Below are 23,236 nucleotides of genomic sequence, written 5' to 3'. Positions count from 1 at the left end.
GAAAATTTAATATAAAGACTTTATTTAGCTCGTCTTAAAAGTAAAATATGGTTGCTATTGAATTCGTGCACTTTAAATGCACATAAAAGTACATGATTTATACTCGTTTAATACAGTGCAAATAAATTAATCTTTCAATTCAGCCATAGATTTAATTTCCATTTCTGCGTGACGGAATGGAAGCGATTTTTGTAATGAAATTGTACATAGCATAATTATTTTTGTATAGCCTAAAAACTATGTGGCTTCGGGAATTCCCGTGATTGCGTGACCTGTTTTTTGGACTCGTATCTACAAATTGGTGTGTTAAATAATTGACATAAAGTTCTAATGAATAGCATAATTGCTATGATTCTAAACTTCACTTCCATTCCGTTCCGCGGCAATGTAAATTGAGCCTTAGAGTACCTTTATCTGTACATATTAGTTAGATAATTTTATATATTTCATTATATTGCGTAGGTACCTATTTATTTACTTAGTATGTATTTACATAGCGTATTACTCTTTCATGATCAACCTAGCGATAACTATTAATTATTTATATAGTTTTGTGGCTTTATTAAATAAACTACAAAATCAACGGTTACACTGATATATTGCTAAATTATTTACTTTACTATTTAGGATTATTAAAACTAATCAAACTTGAAGCTTTAAATTCGTTGAGCAGAAACCCGGAATAAATACAATTATTCGGTTTTAATCAAAACAAAAAATAATTTAATATTAGGGAACCTAATGGAAGACAAAGAAAGAAATCGAATGCAATTAAATAATAAAATATGCAACGTTTAGATATTTTATTTTTGGTTAAATACCTACGGTTTTTCTAAAGGAGAAATTAGACCTCTTGTAGAGAAAATATATTCCTAAAGCAGGATTCACTTTGCACAGCACGAGACTTGCCGAATCGAGAGTGTATTCGTCCATGTTTGTGTTGTTTCATAAATTCGTAATATCTCCCATTTCTTGTTCCTAAATGTCAAAACATCAAAGGATTCTAGCGTGTTTATGCAACACTATTCATCCACATTCGCTTCAATCAGTCGGCCGTCTATCGTCGAAGTAAGTGCTTGTATATTTTTCTATAGAAAATGCCCATAAATTGGAATTACAATCTTGAAAAGCATTCTAGAAGTTTATCAAAGTCATGATGCAGCACATATCGCTACAGACCGCCAGATAATAATTTCAAGACGTTCATCTTGTAGTGCGTCTACTGTCTCAAGCGAGAATGTAGAAGCTCGATATCGTCTCTGCATAATCTCGCCGTGAATGTGGAGCCAGCTTTTCGTAGATTTTCTAATACTTTGCGATATTTTAAATTTTGATAATTCCAGACAGTGACAATAGACGAATGTGACAATTTAAATATTTTTGATTCTTATTGTGCAGGGTCAAGAGCTTGTCAAGCTTGACACTTAAAATCTAAATTCAACTCTATGCCGTTTACAAAAAAGAACAGAAAAGTACTAAGTGTCGAGTTAGATGTGCTCGTAACTGTACCTTTTTGTAAACCAAAAGATCGCTCAACAAAAATTCGTGAAAGAGTTCGTATAACTCCAAAAATTCATATTAAAATGTCCAAAGTCGCAAATATCTCGCATTCGTTAAGTTCCTAGACAATGTTATATTTATAATTCACTGTGATACGGTTCCGTAGTCACTTTCAATTCGTGTTCATGGAAAGACGCGCAGTCAGCTGGATAGGCGGCCTGAAAACCAAAACAAATTTATATGGGACCACTATTCAGGTAGTTTCAAAAAATCATCACAATATATCAATATAATAAATATCATTTATAAGGTTGCTTGGTGCAGGCTTGAACCGCTTGGCATTTTCAGCCTCATAATGAAAATCACATTAAAAGTCAATGTCCACTTTGTTAACGTTAAAGGAATATAGAAAAACGCAACACACAAAATTAAAAAGCTACTCGCTCATCTTGCAGGATCTTACCTCGCAATTGACATCGCTCTGTATGGCGTTGTACAGATCCCAAAATCCTTTGCCATTCTGGAAGCTCAGAGCAGCGGAAGCCACCAAACTGCTGATCTTTGTTAGACCTGCTTTGATACCGGCTACTCCTGAAATTATAGGTCATCTTTGAATGGTCAATCTATGAACATGACACGATCTGAATTCTTGCTGGTGACTTAAGTTTTATCATTAAACATGACACGTGGCGCACATGTTGCAAAGTCATTTTAACACTTCGTTAACGACCTTTGTGGCCCAAAGGTTAGCAGTATGGGTGCTAGATGAGAACTGAGAAATTGTGTAATTTGCTTGTGGTCTAGGTGTTCCGGGTAGTGAATATCTTTGCTCTTGTATTTTTTTAATTTCGTAATTTCAATCCAGATAATTGGTGTGGTTGTGTGGCACATTATTACTGTTATTGACTAGGAAGCTATGCAACTGTCCTATAAGGTCTCTGAACGCCATTAAAATATTATTATGTAAAATACATCCTATTTTTTATTACTACCTCGTTTTTCTCTCTTAATGTATATTTCTATATCTATATCTTAATATACAATCTTAGTTTGTACAACAAAATGAATTCCCTCACCAAAATTGTTGTTTAAAGTTTATTCATTCTAAAATTGTTATCATTAACACCACCATTTGCTAAAATATGATCGCAGCTTTTAGTTATACTTAGACGCTGTACCAATTGTGTCATTTCGGTGTCAAGCTATCGTGATTATGTTCAATATTAAATACGTTTTTAGTTATTAACTTTTAAAATCATACAGAATTTTACCTGTCTTATTTTGATCAACGCCTTTGTTGACCAAGCATAAAAGATGTTCCTGGCAATGAGGTGCTTCTACGGAATGCTTATACGCTCTATACACTCTCAATACTGGTTCAATAACATCTAAGTTCAGAGTGTCGGTGACTCGATCTGCTATGGCGTTGTAATCATCCCGATTGGTCAGTTTCTGAGATGTTGCTTGGGCCATTTTCATGGTTTGCTGCAAGGTAAATTAATGATATTTAAGCACGTTAGAGTAAGTTGCTAGGATAACCGTTGCCGTGCCCGTTCCAGAAAGTCTGATGTTGCCTCTTGAACAAAGTGTTACTTAAGACACTGTTCAACCTGATCTCTCATAGAAATCCACACATAAACATATCTGACTTTGCTAAACTAAAATAACTGTATAGACATGGGGTCTGAGAACAGTCGGGATACCGAGGTTAATACAATACCTAGAGTAATACAAATATGTTTACAAATATTCTTCATAGAATGATTAAAACAGATGAAAAAAAGAAAATATGTGTTGTTGTATGTAATTATATCGATCGCTTAAAAAACTTAATTTGTATCCTTGGTATAATTAACTCACAAGTGATCATACTACGTTAGAGGTGGTTTTATCACACAAAAGTCATAAAAATAATGATTATATGAAACAAATTATATACGTATATATGTGAAATTTTATAACTCTATCATATCGACCAATTTTGTTCGTATATTACTTAAACCTCTCTCCTGAAAAGTTGTCATTTTGCAGATGTGACTTTATTACACTAAGGATACGATTGGCAATGATACTAAATAAACTCAAAATAAAGAACTACAGATACGTTTTATTGTAATAAAAAAGATGGGTAAAATTTAAGTAACTGAAGAAGCTTTATGGAATGGTAAACAACTTGAATAACTAGCGGTAGTTATGTCGCAATCTCACGCAAAAAGAACATCAGCCGTTCCATTTATTTTTATGCCTCGATCAAAATGTATAGAACTGCCGACATGTTTACCGCGCACTTAGAGCGACTCTTTACAAAAGTTGTTTATATTGTTGTGCATCCTTTAAATTTCTTAAGCAACTTAAATTTTCCCATCCAGTACCTGCGTACAGTTTTTGGACTGATGACGAAAACCACTTTAACCGTGCCAGAGGAAATCTTACCTTAAAGTAGTCAACTGCAGGTTTCACGTATTCTGAAACATCGGTGTCCATGTCTAAATAACGTTTAAGAGCGTGGTTGATCAAAGCGCTGATGGACTTTTCTGGTCTTTTCACGTTGAACTGCGTGCTTTTAGGCAGACCTTGAGCATCCAGATATCCGTTGATGAGGTATTGAGCTGAGGCCAAGTATCTGTACAACGTGTTATTAACTTGGTCATCATAATAATCTTTAAATGTTGGATTTGTAGAGCCTTGGAAGTCAAGATATTACAGTATTGACATTATTAGATTTTATTCCTATTCTTAACAATAATTTCCGTCTTTACTTCATAATAAGCAGAAAATAATTTATATAAAAATTCAGTAGTAAAATAAATTACTTGTCGGTCCATGGAATGTAAAAATATACAAATTTCCTTTGTTAAATCAAGAACAACTCACACTATCGAAATAAAGACGAGAAATTAGGATTTTGATGATCTTTTACAAAGCAGGCAACAACGATAAGTGTACTAACTTTTGATAAACTTCAGGTTTAGCCACATGGATGACCATATCCGTTAAATATTGCGCAGCGGCCTTGATCCAGTGCCTTCTGAACTGCTGGTTCTCAAAGCTTTTCATTACTAAATCGAAGCTGATTTTACCATCAGGTCCAGTGAATGCTTTGAACGCCCTCTTCAAACCTGATTTTTCCCACACAGTCCTACCCAGTTCCGAATTAATAAATAAGTCCCAGTACAGATGAGCCTTTTCCAGGAAAGGGGGTAAAAATGTTGCGTGTTCCTTGTGTTCCTCAGCTTTTTTCTGTGCTTCATTACCCGAAAATGCACTGATAACATTCATGACCAACGGAAGCACGGATTCAGAGTTTTTGTTTCCCAAAAATCCGGAAGCAAGACTTAACATGCTTTCCAAATTGATGTCGTTGTCTTCACTTTGGCTACGCTTCTTTCTTTCTACTTTTGGCTGTTGTGGAGTCATGGTTTGTGTGAACATTGAAATCATATTGCCAACCAGGGAAGGATCAATCTGTCCATTCTGTCCGCCAAGCAAGCTGCCGAGACCTGTAAAAGAGGATTAACGTTTAGGACCGCAATAAAGACGAAATGTATTTCGTGGGGATGTTGTAGGATGACACAGGGATTTTATTACTTAAGTGTTTCTGCAGTTCTCAAGTAAAGACTTTGTTCTTTAGATGTTTTAACAACATTGTTCAGAAAGTATAAAGTCAATTAACGTACACAATCCATCTATTTGAAAGTTGCTATATACAAATTGATACATAATTGTAATAATTTTGTTTGTTTGAGTATTTTTCATGACTATCTGCTTACAAGATTGATTACGTAATTTTTTTAAACACAACCTAAATATAATTCCGTGCTTCCCTTAAAGATTCTAATACCAACAAACTAACAAGAAGTCTAACTGGTCACTAAGTTGGCATCAAAACAGTATCTGTTCTAATTATATCGGATCAGTTGTAAGTCGTTCAGAATGTATTGAGCTTCGTAATTCGGTAGGTATATAAAAGCGTCGCTGTAGCTATCAATGGGATTATAATAATTGATTTGCAACAGTCAATTTCTAAAGTATTAAAATATATGTAATTAAAGTTTTGATAATTTAATGTTAACCAATTTACTGTAAAAAATTTTTATGGTTTTCTTTAAAGCGTGAGAACAAAGATTGCATAATCATTTGTCACGCTAAAACGAATTTCTATACAATTATGACGATTAAATAGTATAAGTTCGATCCACGGACAAGTATATAATGTACAGTATATAGTTCGTAAATATCATGGTAATGTATATCTCAGAAACGAATTAAGTAAAAAATACAAGTTAGTAAAATATAAAGTGGCAAATTCAGTACATTACATTGTTACATTTAGTTATGTATTGTATTTATAACATCTGCAGGGTTTTTTGTAAAACACTAATAATTACTAACATCATAATACAACAACTTTTGTTCCATGACTTAATAATTCATCAGATTTTACTTTCGTATAAACATAAAAATATTTAAATAGATAGCTCTAAACGTGGTAACTTTATGCGGTAGCAAAAGAAAGCGCTAGTGGACATGCCAGTTCGATGCAAAACGCAGGAGTGGGGGTCGTCGCGGTGAAAAGTCAGATAGTACTTCAAAAATTTAAGTTTATTGTTGGTAAATTTATGATGTTTTGTAAAAAGTCATGGAACAATGGTTTTTGTTTATGATATTAGTAATAAAGTTCTGCGAGATTGTTAGTGTTTAGTAAATCATTTTGTGTTTTAAATGGTAATTTATTAAGCTTACTATAATTTATTCGCCTACAGAAAATAATGTTTCATGTATCTTTTCTGCAATACCAAACAATACAAAGTTTCCGATTGGCTCCTTCCTACGGATTTGTAAAATTAAAAAATTGAACGTACCAGCTAAAATATTTCCTGCGCCTTCGCCGCCGCCATCTTGTCCCAACATGGCGCCCAAATTTTTCGCGCCATCACCTTGCAAAAATGCGCTCATTAAATTCGACGCTAACTCTTTACCAGCATTGCCTTGTGTCATAGCTCCTACTAAGTTATTTAGTAAACCAGGTACACCGTTTCCCGCCGAATCGCCATATTGCTCCATATAAGAGGATACAAGGTCTTCAAAGCCATTTGTTTGTCCTCTCAAAATCGGTAGCGTTATTATTTGGCAGAATAAAAACAGGAGCGTTAGCTTTGCCATTCTGGGTCTGTAATATAAAGAAAAAGGAAAATTAGATATGCGCTCTTCCTAAAAGTTGTTGTATATTATCTATGCTGCTCAAAATGGCTTCCATAAAGATAACTTTAGGCTCAACTCACACTGGCGCAGAGTCGAAGCGTCGCGACGCGTCATGTTTCTGGCCTATAGCATATTCATCTATATTTTACAATTATTAAGGTACAAATTTGTATTTTGCAAATATGGAATCGAGCGGCGACTGTCGCCTGGCGGTGGAGTTGAAAAACAGGATGCGACGCGACGCTTCGACTCTGCGCCAGTGTGAGTTGAGTCTTAATAATGATTTTAAAGGTGCCGTGGTTTGAGAGGTGACATCCTGCCTTGCGTACAGTGCGAGTCAGCTCAAACAGAGTTCTCAAAATGACGCGGGATATGGGGGATAGGTTGGCCCGTGATCCGCTTGCTAGGTTTACCGAACTTCAACTCCTGGTCTCTTAGCAAGTATCATGTAGTACTTATCTGACCCTTCATTAATTTTGTTCTGTTTTACTTACTTAACTTTTATTTATAATTTTTGTACTAACAGTAGAATAAGATAAATTAATGTGTTTAGTGCACTACCAAAATTGTCTGCAATAAATGGTTTTTAATAATTTTCTTTTCATTTGTTTTATTTACGACGATTTCTATGGTAAAAATTGCTATGGTAAATTCTAAGATCTATCATCATCTGGCAGTATAGCCAATTAGACGATTTAGCCTGTCCCGAAGGACGAAAAACTTGACTACTATTGTGCTAAGGATAAATTATTCGTATGAATTGAATGCCATTTAATGTGATTAATAAGTACTTAGGTCAAGTTAATTCAAAAACTTAAGGGATGTAGTTGTAAATCATTATTAAGACTCAATATGGTGAATTTGCGAGTCTTCGAGAACTGGAGGACGAAGCATAAGTTAGCAAATGGAAAAAGATAGCATATTAATCGGAGCAGAGGTAATTGTAATCATACAATGTTCTTATCCTCAAAAGAGATCCACGCCAAACAGTTGGATGCGCCTATGTGTTGATGCAGTCATATTATTAAAATCTATTTTATTTCTGTAGTCTGTTTTGATTTAATTTTATAAAGATGACAAAACGCGTGTTTTTCAGCCCTATATGTTGGCATCGTACGTGTATTAAAACTAAACGGACTCACGACGGAGTCAGCCGTGACTATAGAATTTGTAAAATGTCCGAAACATTAATCTGTTTGAAAAAAAAAATAATAAACATACGTGATTTAGATCAGGAATAATCTCCGTACAGAGTACTAAAAAAACCATCCACAAAAGTTTGTGGAATTATATCCATTCGCCAAGTTTTATTGAAATCGGTTACAGGAAAGTGCGCGAAACCGGATTCATCCCTTAGTTTGCCACTCTTGGAGATGGAACAGTTTCTTCAAATTTAAATGGGACCAATACTGAGGTGCTCTCTTTTCGACAAAAAAGAATCCTCAAAATCGGTTGACAAATTCCGGAATAATCGCGTAACATAAAACGTAACGTAACATATATACAAAAAAAGTCGAAATGAGAATCTCCTTCTTTTTTGATGACGGTTAAAAAATAGTTGCCTATGTGTAACAATCGCGAAACCTAAGAACTCGATACTAAACAGACTTTAGAAAATCTAACCTTATATAAGTCAGTGTGTAGATATATTGGCAACTGCTAAATATGGTAGGTAGGGTAGTAGGTTTTTTTATGATTGCAACCGATGGGACGAACGTGTCGTGGGTCTGGTGGTAAGCGACGCGCCTGTCCATTGCGGTGCCACTCAGAGCTTAAAGTCACCATGAAACTTAAGTTGAAAAGTCCCATGTGTCTGTAATTTTACCAACATCCTTACTCTTCAAAACCAGAACGGATTAATGCTCACATTACTACTTGGCGGCAGAAATAGGTAAATTGGCAGTACTTCCCTGGACGAATTCTTTCACAAGGAGCTCTACTGCTACTACAACGGTATAAAGGTAAAGATGGTCGTACTTAGTTGCTAAAATCCTTAGTTCAGGTTACAGGTGTAGCGTAGCAATGCCTTTACACTTACATGCCACCAGAGAACCCAAGGACGCAAAACACTGGCACCTAATAATCCGCTAGAATCGGTAACCTTTTTTTTTTGAACGCGGAAAAAACGTTAAAATATTTTTATATTTTAGACATATTTTAGAACATTGTTTTTATGGCATGTAAATGTAAAGCATTTATAAATATAAAATTGCATTTCTGCGACTCGTTTCAGTTACAAAGTATTGTGTAAACATTTTTCTCACTTTTACGATTACTGCCATGCGTTTTATGTTTTTGTAATGTCCAATACTGAAAGAAAATACAAGGTGTTTTATACAATACAATAAAATTATCTACTCTTTATAGTACATAATACAGAGAGAAACACATGGCAAAAGTAGGAATAAAGGAGAAAAGGAGTACAACCAGACAGCTTTCCTGTTGGATAGCAAAAGATTTCTTGCAGAGCCATTCCAGGAATATTTATACTTATGGTATGGATGGATGGTGTTTTAGAATAGCTGCCTATCTTAAAAACACCAAATTCTCCAGGAAGATGACTTAAAAAAATGTGAAGCGTATCTGGCGCGCATACTCGTCGCTTATCTAATAATAAAAATAGATAGATAGATAATACACTTTATTGCTTACACACAAAAGACAAAAACCGTACCTGTATGAACAACTTAAAATTAATGTAGGCAAAGGCGGCCTTCAAATTTGAGGCAGAGGAGAACTAAACAGAGAGGGAGACGCATTTACTATCATCATAGAAATGGTAACAAAAACGAAGTAATGAATCACAGGAAAGAAAAGGAAAAAATCCTAAAAATAATTGAATATCATGGTAAGACATCGTAATACTCAATAAATTTTGTAATGAAACAAAGCCCGTCAAAAGGCTTTATGACTTGCCATCTGAGGGCTATGCGAATTATAATCCTCGCTTATTTGTTATTCTGCCATAACCCGTAAAGTTATGGAATACAACATAGAAAATTAAAACACAGACAGAAATAGCAATAGGTTGGCTAAAAAGTCCGTGCGGTTTTTGTCACTAGCTTTAAATGAAAAGAACTTTAAGCTTTGATACTAGCCGAAAATGAATAATGGCGATATTTGTGGTTACAGTTTTTAAACAAATAAATTTATAGTTTGTGGGACTTTTATATTTCTCAGTTTTAGAAAATATATGAATATCACGGTGGTAAAACATCGTGAAGTTCAATTTAAAAAATCAATAATTCCAACGATATATTTATGATATTCTACAGATTGTGTAGGATGGCGCTCACATTTGGTACATGCGCAACTAAATCTAAACCAATGTTGTGAATATTTTCACTCGCTTGTTGGTGTAATTTAGGGATTGGCTCATGCCTGGTTTTTGTATCAATAATTTTATTTTTATATTTCAAGTATTACAAAATTTTTCGATTAACCCCACGCACACGTAAATGTGATAGATAAAATTGAGATATGATACGAACAACCTGTAAATAAAATATATCTTCGCGACGTATGTCGTAGCTACCTACCGAATATTCAAGGACAAAAACGAAAAATATTTTTTACCTACCTTAACAATAACATTTCCACTACATTTCAGTTTTTTTATACAAAGAACACCTCCATAGCGCGGCTTCATTTAAAAATGTCTTAACTTTATGATTTCGATGTTTCTTGAACAATAAAACGCTTCCACCTTTTCTCAGAATAAAATTAAGTTCACCACTACTCATTTTATACTTTTTTAAATATTAATGGCTTTGGCTTTGCCTTCGCATTTAACCAATGAAAGGGTCGGGGAAGCAGAATTACAGATTATGGAAGAGGTACGGAATTTGGATGTAAAAGGATATGGTAAGGTTGGGTAGGTGGGTAGCTATTATATATCGGCATACATATTATAGCTTGATATTATTTTTTAAATAAATAAAGCCAGTACATTATAAACATCTTTGTTACATAAATACAATAAACTTGTTATGGAGGTGGGGAGTGCTGCAGCCAACAACTGCCATACATTAATAAATCAATAAATTTTGGTATCAAATTGCCAATGAATAGACAGTAAAACAGTTATATCTGTATAAATGTTAAGGAGTTTTACTAACAATGTAACTCGCAAGAAAAGAAAAATTCCTAGGTGAACATGGCGATACTATGTTGGCTTACAACAAACAACAAGCATTTTTTATGACCTAAACATACCTTTTTTATATACATATATTATAGGTCCTATCAAAATTAAACAAAACACTAAATGTTTTCTTTGCTGTTCAACACCTAATAATATATCGAGTTCTTAGGTTTTCGCGATTGTTACACATAGGAAATGAAACTATTTTTCCGGATTTCAGTCAGCCGTGACCATGGGACCTGTAAAGGGCCCGAAACTTCGGTTTGTTTGAAAAAACAAATATACGCGACTTAAATCCGGAAAAATAACCTAATAATATATTATTATATTAATATATTATTATGTATACATAAAAAAGTATATGATTTAGGTTAAAAAGTAAAAAATGCTATTTTTGTGGGTTACAACAACTTACGTTTGAGGTAGACATCGATAGGCAAGCTACGGGAAGAATTAAATGAACACGGTCCACCCAAGTTGACATAGTTAGGTGAACTAAGTTGTCCACCTATGCTGGGCTAGTGAGGTGGTCCATGGTCAAGAAGAGAACATAATTTTGGTGTTCCATTATGATTATTAATGAGCAATTAAGAATTGTGTTGTTAATTCATTCAAATACCTAAAGGACGAATAACTTTCAAAAAATTAGCGGTTGCACGAATTATTTAACAAAGCCTCTACCACGACTTTACGGAACAATGAGAAGTATTATTTTGTATATAACCATTTTACGAAATCACTAGGGGTCACTGTCTTTGTAAACGCATGGTAGGTACTTTCTATTCTAAATTTGAAATGTCTAATTAATGATTAACAGTTATGAAAAATAAGTCACTTGAAAAAAATTGGTAATTATCCTTACCGTTTAGTGGTACACCACTCAGTACCTAATTTACTTGTGCATTGAGCAATTTTACTCTAGTTAACTACACTTAACGAACAAGTAAACGATTACTAACTGACCGTGAACAACCATCGTTTATTTTTGCAATGTAAAACGCGGGAAATTCTGTTTTTTATTAATTACTTTTTAAACGACATGCTAGACACTTGTCACTCAGTCGGTCTATTCAAATGTGTTTGGAAAAAATGTCTCGCGTGGATAATAAAATTGGCTATGAATAAAAGATATTTTTTTATGGTTGAATTCGAAATGAATAGCGAATACTATGTGATTGTATTACTAAAAGGGAAATCGACGGAAATTCTATACAACATCTTTCTCAGAAATGCTTGGATTCACTTTAAAGCAAATATAGCAGATTGGATTACTCACATAATTGTATTTTAGGTGTAGTGGGCCGTACTCAAAGCGTATTACACAAAATTGTAACTAGTTTTTAATAACGTTACATCACTTTGACAAACAGTCTTTGGGGAAGATACTTGTATTTCAGTTAAAATATTACTTTAGTTCAAAAGTTTCTAGACTCAAAGATATCACGCCTTTCAATACGATTTGTTTGCTATCTTCTAATTTTATATCTTTGTTTGGTCGAAAAAAAGAAATGTTTGGTATGTTACGTTTCGTCAACGTTCAGGTATTTGAAAGGATGACTCAAAAACAAAGACTTCCTTTGAAAGTAAGACTTTTTGTACTTAAAAAAAAGTTTATCAGTCTTTACACTTAAACACGTCATGACCAAAACACACAGACAAACAAAAGAAAAAAGAGGTATAAGGTTTACCTTAACTTAAGCAGTCATTTTATTATTACCGTACCGTCATTTTGTAGGCGGGTTGGCTATCCCGTAAATAAGATATTGCCATTGGATGTACCTCATAGTTGCTTACTATAAAATATATGAATGAGAAAATTACGGAATGGCGTACTGAGAATCATAATATTATGACAAGTGGAAATAAGAAATAAATGCGAACTAAGTCTTGCAGATATTTGTTTTCGGTTTTTAACGACTTTTTGCCTTAGTGCCATCTGTGAGAAATCTATTTCTTCATTGTATTAATAATTATAACAAACAAAAGAAGTAATTTCACAAAAAATAAAATCGTCAAACATCGTGAAATTCAATCATCGAGTATATAACCAGAAGTAGAGACGAAATAAGGGCCATCCATCCCTGGCAACTAATCAGGCGAATAGGCCTTATATCACCTTTAAATTAGAAAACTGAAATAGTACAGCGTCAACAACTAACCTCTGAGTATAGTCATATACACAAGACACACAGAACAATAATTTCTAATTTTAATAATTCCGTTAAGTGTGGCATATTAAAACAAGAAAGGAAACTTTAAAAGTCACTAAAACCTTGAAAGTAATTAAAACTAAATAGACAAATAGGAACGAAACGTGGAACAATGCGTAATCACAGAAGACACGATCGTATGCAAACTGCAGAGCGATTTCGTTATTTGTTAATCGATCCATACCCACCTTACGCTTTATTAATAATATCTACCCACCCACCTTAGGCAATTTGATAATGAACAAATATTGTGATTTTAACATTAACATTAAAAATTGAAACAATGCTGTTAAAAATATAACGTTAAAACAAAACAATGCTCGTGGAATCGAACCACGGGTATTGTAACTGGCAGTCGATACAATATGCCGTTTGACCAATTTACTTAGAAGTTAAATGACAAAATTTAGTATTGGTTTTAAAGGTATGTTGATCATCTTCAAGCAACACTCCAGTGTATTGCATACACAATAAAGTTGAATTTGCTTTAATTTTTCCTTTGTTCAATACGGAAGATGGCTCTCAGAACCAAAAGGTCGGTTTGGGCATGTTAGGGGCTCAGGTATCTCATGTATATGACTGTACGTTTCCGTATATTCCAAAAATATTCAGTATTTATTGTAATAAAGATAATACCTCTAACAAAGGGGGGCTGTTCTATTCGGTGGTGTGGGAACAGCAAAACATCTAATTACAAAACAAACGGAATCACATTTCATCGGTAATTAAATGTTGGATATGTAATTTTGCAATTTTCGTTTATTATAGCAAAGCTAAAGTTAAACTGGTCGATGTGAAGTGAAATAACTGACGACACCCGTCAATTGTTTCGAATTCGGGCTGTCCAATCGTAGCGCAGTTGTCACAGTAATGATTTGGCAGAATAGTTTTCAAAGAAATTAAATTACATTTCGTATCTATTTCTGGTTATATACTCGATGCATTCAATAAATTTAAAAATTAAAATTTAATATTATTATTAATTTGCCGATAAAACACTGTACACCCATTTACAGTTTTCTTCCATACAAAATCAACCAAAAGTTCTTTGACTTGCGCAATTAGATTATGTTCTAAGCATTTCAGCGTTTAGAGGGCACGGATATAGGTATATCTAAACGTTGAAACAAAAGACACGATCTGACAGTAATAAAAAAATGGAATAGTTGTGTGAACGCGTATTAGTGTTCTATAAAAAGTATTGCGACCTCTCAAGTCCATGACCATAGAACAGCAGGTGGGGCAACGACCTACGGCTGCGACGTCACGGCCTCCTTGTACCGCTAGTTTTAGAACATGATGTAGTTATGTTATTATTGCGGCTTACTTCGGCGTATTTATCTACATACTTTTTTTAATGAACCGTAACTTTTAAGGTTACTTAAGATAGAATTGGTTTATGTGCGACTTAGGATATGAGTATTTAGCGGCTGAACTACGTTGATTAGTCATAGTATATTATGTTACCTTTATTTTTCACTTATTACATTTACGGACTTCGTCATATCTCAACTAGATTAAGAAAAACATTAAAAAGGTAATATGCTTAAGATACTTTTGTGTAAAAAAAATAAACCGACCGCAAAAGGTTGTGGAATTAAATCTATTGCCAAGTTTTATTGAAATCGGTTAACAGAATGTGAGTGAAATCAAATAAACTCTTCATTTATCTCATAATTTGCTAGGTCACCCTTAGAGGTGGAACATTTTCTTTAAATTTAAACGGGACCCCTACTGAGGTACCCCCATTTCAAACTGGTTCTAAAATGTCGGAGTACCTAAGCGCGCAACATACAGAAAAAAAACAGTCGAAATGAAAACCTCCTCTTTTACGAAGTAGGTTAATTAAAAAATAAGTAGTTAAAAGTACTAATGCGAACAGAGAAAGTAGAACATTTTGAAGACTATGGAAATATGTCAGTATTGTAAAAATTGTCCAAAAATTGTCCCGTCATTTGGTATCATAAAAAAAACAAAAAGAATCTATAGGTCGTATTCCAGAACTCTACTCAATGCTCAAGTCAGGACTTGAGCAGACTTGAGTATGATTTCAAGCACTGGAAATATGACCCTAATGGCAAGGACTTGAGTATGATTTTCAGGGCTTTAAATCATACTCAAGTCCTGTCTTGAGCATTGAGTTGAGTTCTGGAATCCGTGATTGCAACTTAAACGCTCACTGTAGGGGAGCCTCGATACGACTGTACCAAGGTGTTTAAATTTTTTTCACATAGGATGGGTACGGTGACTTATGGTATTTTTATTTGCATGTTACTGTTTTAAAATAGTTTCTCAAGTTATAAAAATAATTCTTAGTAAATTTTAGCAAAAAATCACAATAATATAATATGCACCTATCTATGATGCAGTTATACGTTAAAATGATAAATAAAAAACTAAATAAATGAAGCCAATCTATTTGATACGTGAATTTGGACTTATTCCTAAAATATTTGCATCATAAAATCGATAAATCGAATCGACCATCTTGTCAAATCGCGTTTCTCGAGTCTATATATGAGTTCTTATGCACTGTATACCGTTCGTGTTTTGTTCGAAAGTCTCGAAGTTTCGCATCGTGATTACCTTGACTTCTGTTACAGTTTTGTTTCAATTTCGTTAAGAATCACAAGTTCTGGCTGCCGACTTAAGTGTTATAGGAACGTTTCTCGTTTACCGCCACCACACTGCCAGTACGACTTAATTCAAATTGATTTGGGCGCAAACAGAATAGTAATAAAAAAAAACCAATAATTTATATTAAAAATTCGATTAACGTTGCAAAGTGTCTCGAAAATCATTAAAATCTGTTAGATTTTGTAAAGAAACATCACAACGCCTTTTAAATGATTCCTTAATGATCTTATAGCTATTTAAGTTGTTATTGCTATTTTAGTAACCACTGCCATTTACGTACTCACTGCCATTATTTTACAGTCTTTTTCACTACGGGCGCCTTCAAATAAGATGCATAAAGAAGCGCTGCAGTGTCGCTGCAGACGCACCACTACCAATTTTCATACAATAATTAGCAGCGCAGCTGTCGCGCTACGCGCGCGCCAAGCATCCAGACTAGATATTGTATGAAAATTAATAGCCACTTAATGAAAAATACTATAAAATAATAGCAGTTTGTACGTGAATAGCAGTGATTACAAAAATAGCAGTAACAACTTAAATAGCTAAGATCATTAAGGATAAAACAAATAGAAATGTGAAGTTGTTCATTAGGCCACAAATTTGCAAAAAAAATTAACTTTTTTAATTAATTAGGCCACAAATTTGTGAGAACGCTTCTCTGAACGCACTACGCGTTCAGGGAAGCGTTCTCGTGTTAGATGTATCTAACACAAGACTCGCGTTTGCGCGCAATGTACGCGCAAATCATCCCTGTTTCTAATTTGTGGCCCTAGTCATGCCAAACGATGACGTTGGTGTCTTTCATATGGCAATGTTATATTTGCTTTACTGACAATATAGTTACACAATAACAACAACATAGTTATAATAACATAAAAACATAGTTATAGTAAAATAAGAACAATATAGTTTTTATATAAGACTGGTTAGGTTTTAAAACCTGTGTGACAGGTCACCGGACTGGCACCTTGCGATTCAGCTGTCTGAGCAATGTGGAAAGTAATAACGTAAGGCCCACATAAGTCTTAATAATTCGCCGGTTTTTTTTTGCTGGGCACGTTTAGTAAATGAAATCAAGTAACTATTGTTATAGGAGACCCCTCTCATATTGTAAACAAAAGAACTGCGGTTGCGTAAGTATCGGCCGATATTTACAATATGATTTTTATTCGTGATTTGCAGATTTCGATTATATAAATTCATATATTGAACATGACCATATTTGAGCAATGATCTACCGCTCTGAGACGTGGTCACTTATTATGGACCTCATGAAAATTATACAATTTTATTTTTTTATTAAAAAACCGAGCTCAAAAGTTAACTTCGTTTTCGGTGTCTTCGTTACCGTGGCCTCCTCAACGACAATTGGAACGCATAATATGGAAGTCCTCGTCAAAACGAATAATATGAGCCTAAGTACAAGGTAACTGTTGTACAGTTGAGGAGTTCCTCTCATCTGTTTGCCATTTCCATCATCAGATCAGCTCTAGATCACTATTACATTTTACATCCATTGGATTTACATCTATATAATTGATATTGTATTATATGAATTGTACATATTCTTCAGATCTAAATAAGATCCGAAAAATTAGTTTCATTTCCAATTCAACAATCGCATAAACCTAAGAACTCGACGAGTTTTTATTTTGTTTTCGATAATGAACCTTTTCTCCTTTCATATAATATGATTATAATATATCCTAAGCAACTAGTCTCTGAAACGGTAATTAAAATGTGCTCACCAAAACTACATTATTTAATGCAAATGACTAACTCAATATAAGTTAAAGAAATAAATAACGGTACGTAAGTTTCCAAGCGAACTTCGAGAAAGAGGTCAACCCGTCTTGGCTGGGCAGCGTTCGGGAAGCTCCGGGATGTCTTCTCGTCCGCAATACTGCAGTCATTGAAGACAGAAGTCTTCGAGCAGAGAGTGTTGCCAGTGATGACCTATCGCTCTGACACGTGGTCACTTAATATGGGCCTCACAAAAAACTCAAAGTTACTCAACGAGCTATGGAGCGAGCACAGGCATTTCTCTACGTGATCGAATCAGAAAGAGCAAATTCGTAAAAGAACGAAAGTCACCGACGTAGCTCAAAGGATTAGTAAGATGAAGTGGCAGTGGGCAGGGCACATAGCTCGTAGACCTAACACCGTTGGAGCAGAAAGGTTCTCGAATGGAGACCACGAACCGGAAGGTGTTCAGTGGGACGGCCCCCTACTATATGGACGGATGACCTGCTAAAGGTGGCGGGTAACCGACGGATGCACGTCGCATCCGATCGGCTAGTCTGGAAATCTTTGAGGGAAGCCTATGTTCAGCAGTAGACGTCATCCGGCTGATATGATAATGATTGCACATGACCTTAAAAACGCTGTCCAATAAGTTAGTACCTTATACAATATAAACTAAGATCGATAGTTGAAGTTCAAACGTTTTACATTACGTTATTTTCGTCTGCAGAATAGTTTTTTTTTTGCTGTCGCCGTATACCATTACACGGCGTAATTTCTAATTTGCCGAAATTGGTCGAGGAGTTCAGGATAAGTCACTGAACATACACACACTGATACGTTAAATGCATTTCCCTTATCAGCATCGCTGCAGTCTAGTTAAGAGAGTAACTCACTAAAACTACGACCAAAAGATTACGAAGAAAAAGTAATAATTTTCAGTAAGCTATGGGACTTGTTGGTTTGTTTAAAAAACAAATATACGCGATTTAGATCCGAAAAAATATTTTTATTTCGTATATTAGGTTCAATTTCTAATAAAAAAGTCATTGACTATTTGCAGTTTTAAGTCACTGAATAAATATAATATTTCCGTAAAGGCATTTCCTTTATTAGCATAGCTACAATCGAGTACTGAAGAAGAGAACTCACCAACATTACGGCAAAAGGATTGCGTAGAAAAAACTAAGAATTTCAATTTACAATAAGAAAAAAAAATCACCAACTATTTGCAGTTTTAAGTCACAAGTCAGAGTATACACAAACTGACATGCTCAACGTATTGCCCTTATTAGTATCGCTGTAATCAAGTAACAAAACGAGACTACTCACCAAAATTATGATAAAAGGATTGAGAAGAAAAATCTAATAATTTCCATAAAATATCATAACAATTTGTAAAACATGTACAGACAGATCTTCATTTAACCACTTTCTTTCAAATAATGACAACGCATTTGAAACCGTGACACTGTTTTCGTTAAGTATGTAGGTTATTGCTTACTCATCAAATACTATTTTCCCATGTAAGAAGTTTTGATGTAAAGTTGCAATTAAGAATATTCGCAAATTTGACGATCTCGGACGGTTTACAATGTGGGCATTGGATGCGGAGGTCTCGGGTTCAATTCATTCACAATTACATGATTTTTTAATTTTATTGAAAACTCACCCATTCAAGTATAAAAAAGTCATGGACTAATTTAGTTTTAATGAACCCTCAAATCTTTGTCCTGAAAAGTTGTCAATTTGCAGCTTTTTACACCGAGGGAGCGAGTTTACAGCCCAGTTATAGTTAGTGACCGCGTAAAATAGATTAAATTTTTTATGGTAAATTTTGAGCTATCGCTAGCAACAACTACTGTAAATTCATTATAGGTATTCTGTAGGTGTATGTGCGACGAAAGTGTACCTTACCACCCACTAGTAAATACTGTTTTTGTTTATTTTTTTCGACTATAACGTTACACGTCAGGTACATAAGTATCGTATTTTATTTCACATGTAAAAGATACTGGTTTTTTATCTTTATATACCGAGTACAAAGTATTTTGCGTAATTGCAATGCGCTGTCAAAGTATAAATTTAAATTTACACACTGAAGTACCTATGAAATAAAATATTTTCAACAGATTATAGCTTTGATTGGATTTTATTTTAATTTCCGTTTATTGATAATTTATTTTTTGCTTCATTGTTGTTTGTGATGTCTTTAGAAGAAATGCTAGAAGCTATGCAATTTAATACCGCATGTATTTGGTTTAAAATTTCAAAACTACAGTCGCAGTAAAGTTGGCAGTCTGATGCAAAGACATTGCTGTTCATTTCCTGGTTCAGTCGGTAATTTTAACGGATTAATTCCAAGAACTCTTCACTCTCACTCGGGTTATTAAAAATATTTTGTAGTCGGGAAGAAATTTTTTATTTGACTTAAAAGTGTTTAGGTTTAGTTAGGAGTTTTACTCGGAATTGGTAGTGGCGAAGTTGCAGAGCTTTGAACACCGCCGTAGAGTTCAAGGCGAGCTTACCGGTATTCTACAGGATATATCACGGAAAGTGTGCGATGGAATTGTATAATTTAACTGATGATTGATGGATTGCATAATTTGATTCCGCCTTCCCCTTTCCATCATCGGGGAACTAGACATGGGCTGGGGTTCCACCCCTATGTTGTGGATATTCCCCGGATTCGCACGAAGCGTTCCTCACTTTTATGGCGAGCGGCTAGGCAGTGGGATTCCCTGCCTGCAGACATGTTCTCCAAACGCTAGAACTTGGACCTTTTCAAGGCGAGAGTGAATAGGCATTACACTTACTACATCCTCGACCTCATCGTCACTTTCCATCAGGTGAGATGGAGGTCAAATGCGCACTTATTTTTGAATTAAAAATGCTTAGGAGGACAGTACTACCCTCCTTGTCATAACTAACGCATTTGTATTTTGGTAACTTTTGAGATAGTACGCAGTTTTTTCTTTGAAAAAATTTCAATTTAGCTATTTTGCTTAACAATAAAATTTAAACTAAATAAGATATTTAAAAAATCGCTCATACGGGGTTGTAGATCTCGATTCGTTAATTCCAGATATGTTAATAACTCAGTTTCTTTAAAAATACGATTACGTTAATTATGATAAGGAGGGTAGAGTATTTAGGCTGTTTTTATTTTTCGTTTGGACCAGAGAAGACAATATTGATGCAATTAGTAGTTTTTAAAACTTAGATATTAACGTTAGGTAAGTGAAACAACTCATACTTACCCTCAAATTTGAAACTGAAGTACAAATTTGTTACCGCAATCACATTAATACACTAATTCACAATAAACACTGACTTTAATCTTTTAATACGAAGGGTATTACGATAACGTTCGAGAATTTTAATAATTTTATAAAGAAACGTTAGCTACATTCGTGCACCGGTACAATGAAAATCAACCACGTCACTTCACTAAAATATTATTCAAATTTCAGTGTTGCTATAAAAATACAAAAAAAAAATTTTAACGGTCGTAAAACGTAATTTCACGAAAAAAATATATAAACAATATATTACAAATTTGAATGTACAAAAATTTAAACGGCGTTTGCGCAACGTAGGCTTGCTTCAATCTTTCCTTTTCGTCTAAACCGAGCTAGTATCACTGTCGCGTTCTGCTATACAGCTCCGTCTCTTTTTAACAAATGTGAAAAGCCGAGTGCATCCGTCCTTGACTGTGAACTCAGTTCAGACAAGAAACGAAGTACCGTTTGGACTTCTTATCTTTTTCTTACATCGTGCAATATTCATTAGAGAGAAAAAGAGAGATATACCATTAGCAGGTCAGTGTTAATAAATCGGACTGTCAATGACCGAAGGCTCGAAGGACCAAAATGAAAAAATAAACCGAACTGTTTTTGTTTTTACAGTTAGGTTAGGTCCTTTGACCTCGTTTAGACGGATCTTAAGTTATTCAGGGCGAAATTTTATTAAGCCGAGTTACATTAAGTGGTATTATTGTTAGGCATGTACATTTTTCAAAGATTTTTGTTTTTTAGGAGATTTTTGCTGATGTAAATAATATGGTTGCGTGATGAAGGTTAACTAATTAAAGTAATCGAAAAAAGATTTATAACTTGAATAAATAATTCGGGTATAAATTGCAATATATTATTTATATTGAAATCATGATGTTTTTTACTACTAAGATATTCATCTATTTTTAACCGACTGCAAAAAAGGCGAAGGTTCTCAATTTTATTGTATTTTTCGTGTGTTTATGTTATGTGATTACTCCGACATTTTTTAAACGATTTCAATAAAACTTGGCAAATAGATGTAATTCCACAATAACTTTTGAATTCAGTATTTTGTTATAAAAAGTTATAATCTGAAGGATATTGCCTTGTTAAGGTCTTTGGCAATCTAATTGAAATTTACAGCCTTTGGAGTCGAAACCCATCCCATCCCAGTGCTCTTCATCTGTAGAAAACTTTATCCAAAAAATTAATGGACTGTCTGGGAAACCCAAGCACGCTACCTTGCCCAACGCAGCATAGCAATACAAAGGGGGAACGCTGCCAGTGTCTTGGGCACCTTGCCGCGGGACACAATTTTATTCATATAATTTAAAAAATCCTAGTTTTACTTTCTAGTACTTAAGCTTTTATTGTCTTTTTTATCTTACCTGTATATTATCAAACTAAAATACCTGATCGAGATACGACGAGGTCCGTAAATGCAAAAAATAAAAAATAAACGTAACAATATAAATATACTATGGCTCTAAGCGATAAAGTGTAGTCGCAAAATAATACTTACATTCTAAGTCGCACATATATAAATTCTATCTTAAGTAACCATAAAAGACCTCAAAAGTCTTTTTTTTTTAAATAAAATTAAGTTATAATTCTTAGGTTTTCGTGATTGTTACACTTAGGAAATGAAACTATTCAGGTCACATGGTGACGGTCAAGAGGCCCGAGACGTTGATTTGTTTAAAAAACAAATATAGGTACGTTATAATTATTGTGAACACTTACAACGTTTTTTATTATATATAGAGATCGAACTACACAAAAAAAAATCCTTCGAAACGACTGGACATAAATTTTCGAAATTGTTACATAAATATTTAAAAAAATCGTGTATAAATTTTATATACAACGAGAAGTATTTTCTCAATATAAGTTAGTTATATTTCTTTACAAAATTTTTAAATAGTTATTTTTATATATCTCCAAAATATGTAGGAGATCCGTATCCATATTCCATAGATCCAGATATAGAGATATAGAGATGTATAATGGTTCATGATGATCTTAATCAGTGTCTTAGTTTATACAAATTGCTTCATCATGTATGTATGTGTGCATTAGAAAATGTACATTAGAAAGTACAATACCCAGTAGTGCTCTATTACAGGTCCACGTTCTTACAATAACAAACGGATGGCTTGGAGATCAACAATCTTGTATAAATACTTCTAATAGCTATAGGGCTTCTTGTGGAAGAGTTTGTCCAGGGAAGTACTGCCTTACCTATTTCTGCCGCCAAGTAGTAATTAAAGCATTAACTATGTTCCGATTTTGAAACGTTAAGCATGCTGGTGAAATTATAGGCACACGGAACTTGTCAATTTATGTCTCGGATACGGGCGCAGTGGCACTGCTCCTTAGATCTTTGTGATTTAAAGTTCTGAATGGCACTGCAACTATAAGGTCAGACGTGTCTCATATCAACAGACGCGCGTCACTTGGTTTTATAAAAAAAAAATAATGGAAGGAATTCGCACCTGACTTATTACTGATGTGGCCTT

The 23,236-nt window shown here is 34.2% G+C and overlaps 1 protein-coding gene across 5 annotated transcripts; it reads right to left on the bottom strand.

The window, feature by feature from the left end:
- LOC113232437 lies at window positions 1-23,236 on the bottom strand. 5 transcript variants are annotated; one of them, XM_026467166.1, is made up of 8 exons: window positions 8,326-8,457; window positions 6,363-6,670; window positions 4,451-5,000; window positions 3,934-4,123; window positions 2,772-2,985; window positions 1,964-2,091; window positions 1,567-1,718; window positions 1-1,512 (listed from the first exon to the last, which is right to left on the bottom strand). In XM_026467166.1, exons 1-7 carry the CDS (start codon window positions 8,454-8,456, stop codon window positions 1,638-1,640), a joined length of 1,602 nt encoding a protein of 533 aa, XP_026322951.1. In that variant the 5' UTR covers window position 8,457; the 3' UTR covers window positions 1-1,512; window positions 1,567-1,637. The 5 variants fall into 5 exon arrangements, with proteins under 5 accessions (XP_026322951.1, XP_026322953.1, XP_026322952.1 ...); XM_026467168.1 differs by lacking the exon at window positions 8,326-8,457 and adding an exon at window positions 23,213-23,236 and having other exon boundaries at window positions 2-1,512; XM_026467167.1 differs by lacking the exon at window positions 8,326-8,457 and adding an exon at window positions 20,700-21,031 and having other exon boundaries at window positions 2-1,512.

This window comes from Hyposmocoma kahamanoa, unplaced genomic scaffold, assembly GCF_003589595.1.
Source record: "Hyposmocoma kahamanoa isolate Upper Pololo Valley unplaced genomic scaffold, ASM358959v1 76, whole genome shotgun sequence".
Lineage (NCBI taxonomy): Eukaryota > Metazoa > Arthropoda > Insecta > Lepidoptera > Cosmopterigidae > Hyposmocoma > Hyposmocoma kahamanoa.
Note: the sequence above shows the minus strand (reverse complement) of the source record. Positions and strands in the feature narration are given on the sequence as shown.

Excerpts from the sequence above, each read along its gene's own strand:
- LOC113232437 (XM_026467166.1), bottom strand. The coding sequence starts at position 8,456 with ATGGACAGGCGCGTCGCTTACCACCAGACCCACGACACGTTCGTCCCA. Across the intron at positions 6,671-8,325 it reads TACACACTGACTTATATAAG|ACCCAGAATGGCAAAGCTAA; the intron begins GTTAGATTTTCT and ends TTTATATTACAG. Across the intron at positions 5,001-6,362 it reads CGCAGGAAATATTTTAGCTG|GTCTCGGCAGCTTGCTTGGC; the intron begins GTACGTTCAATT and ends CCTCTTTTACAG.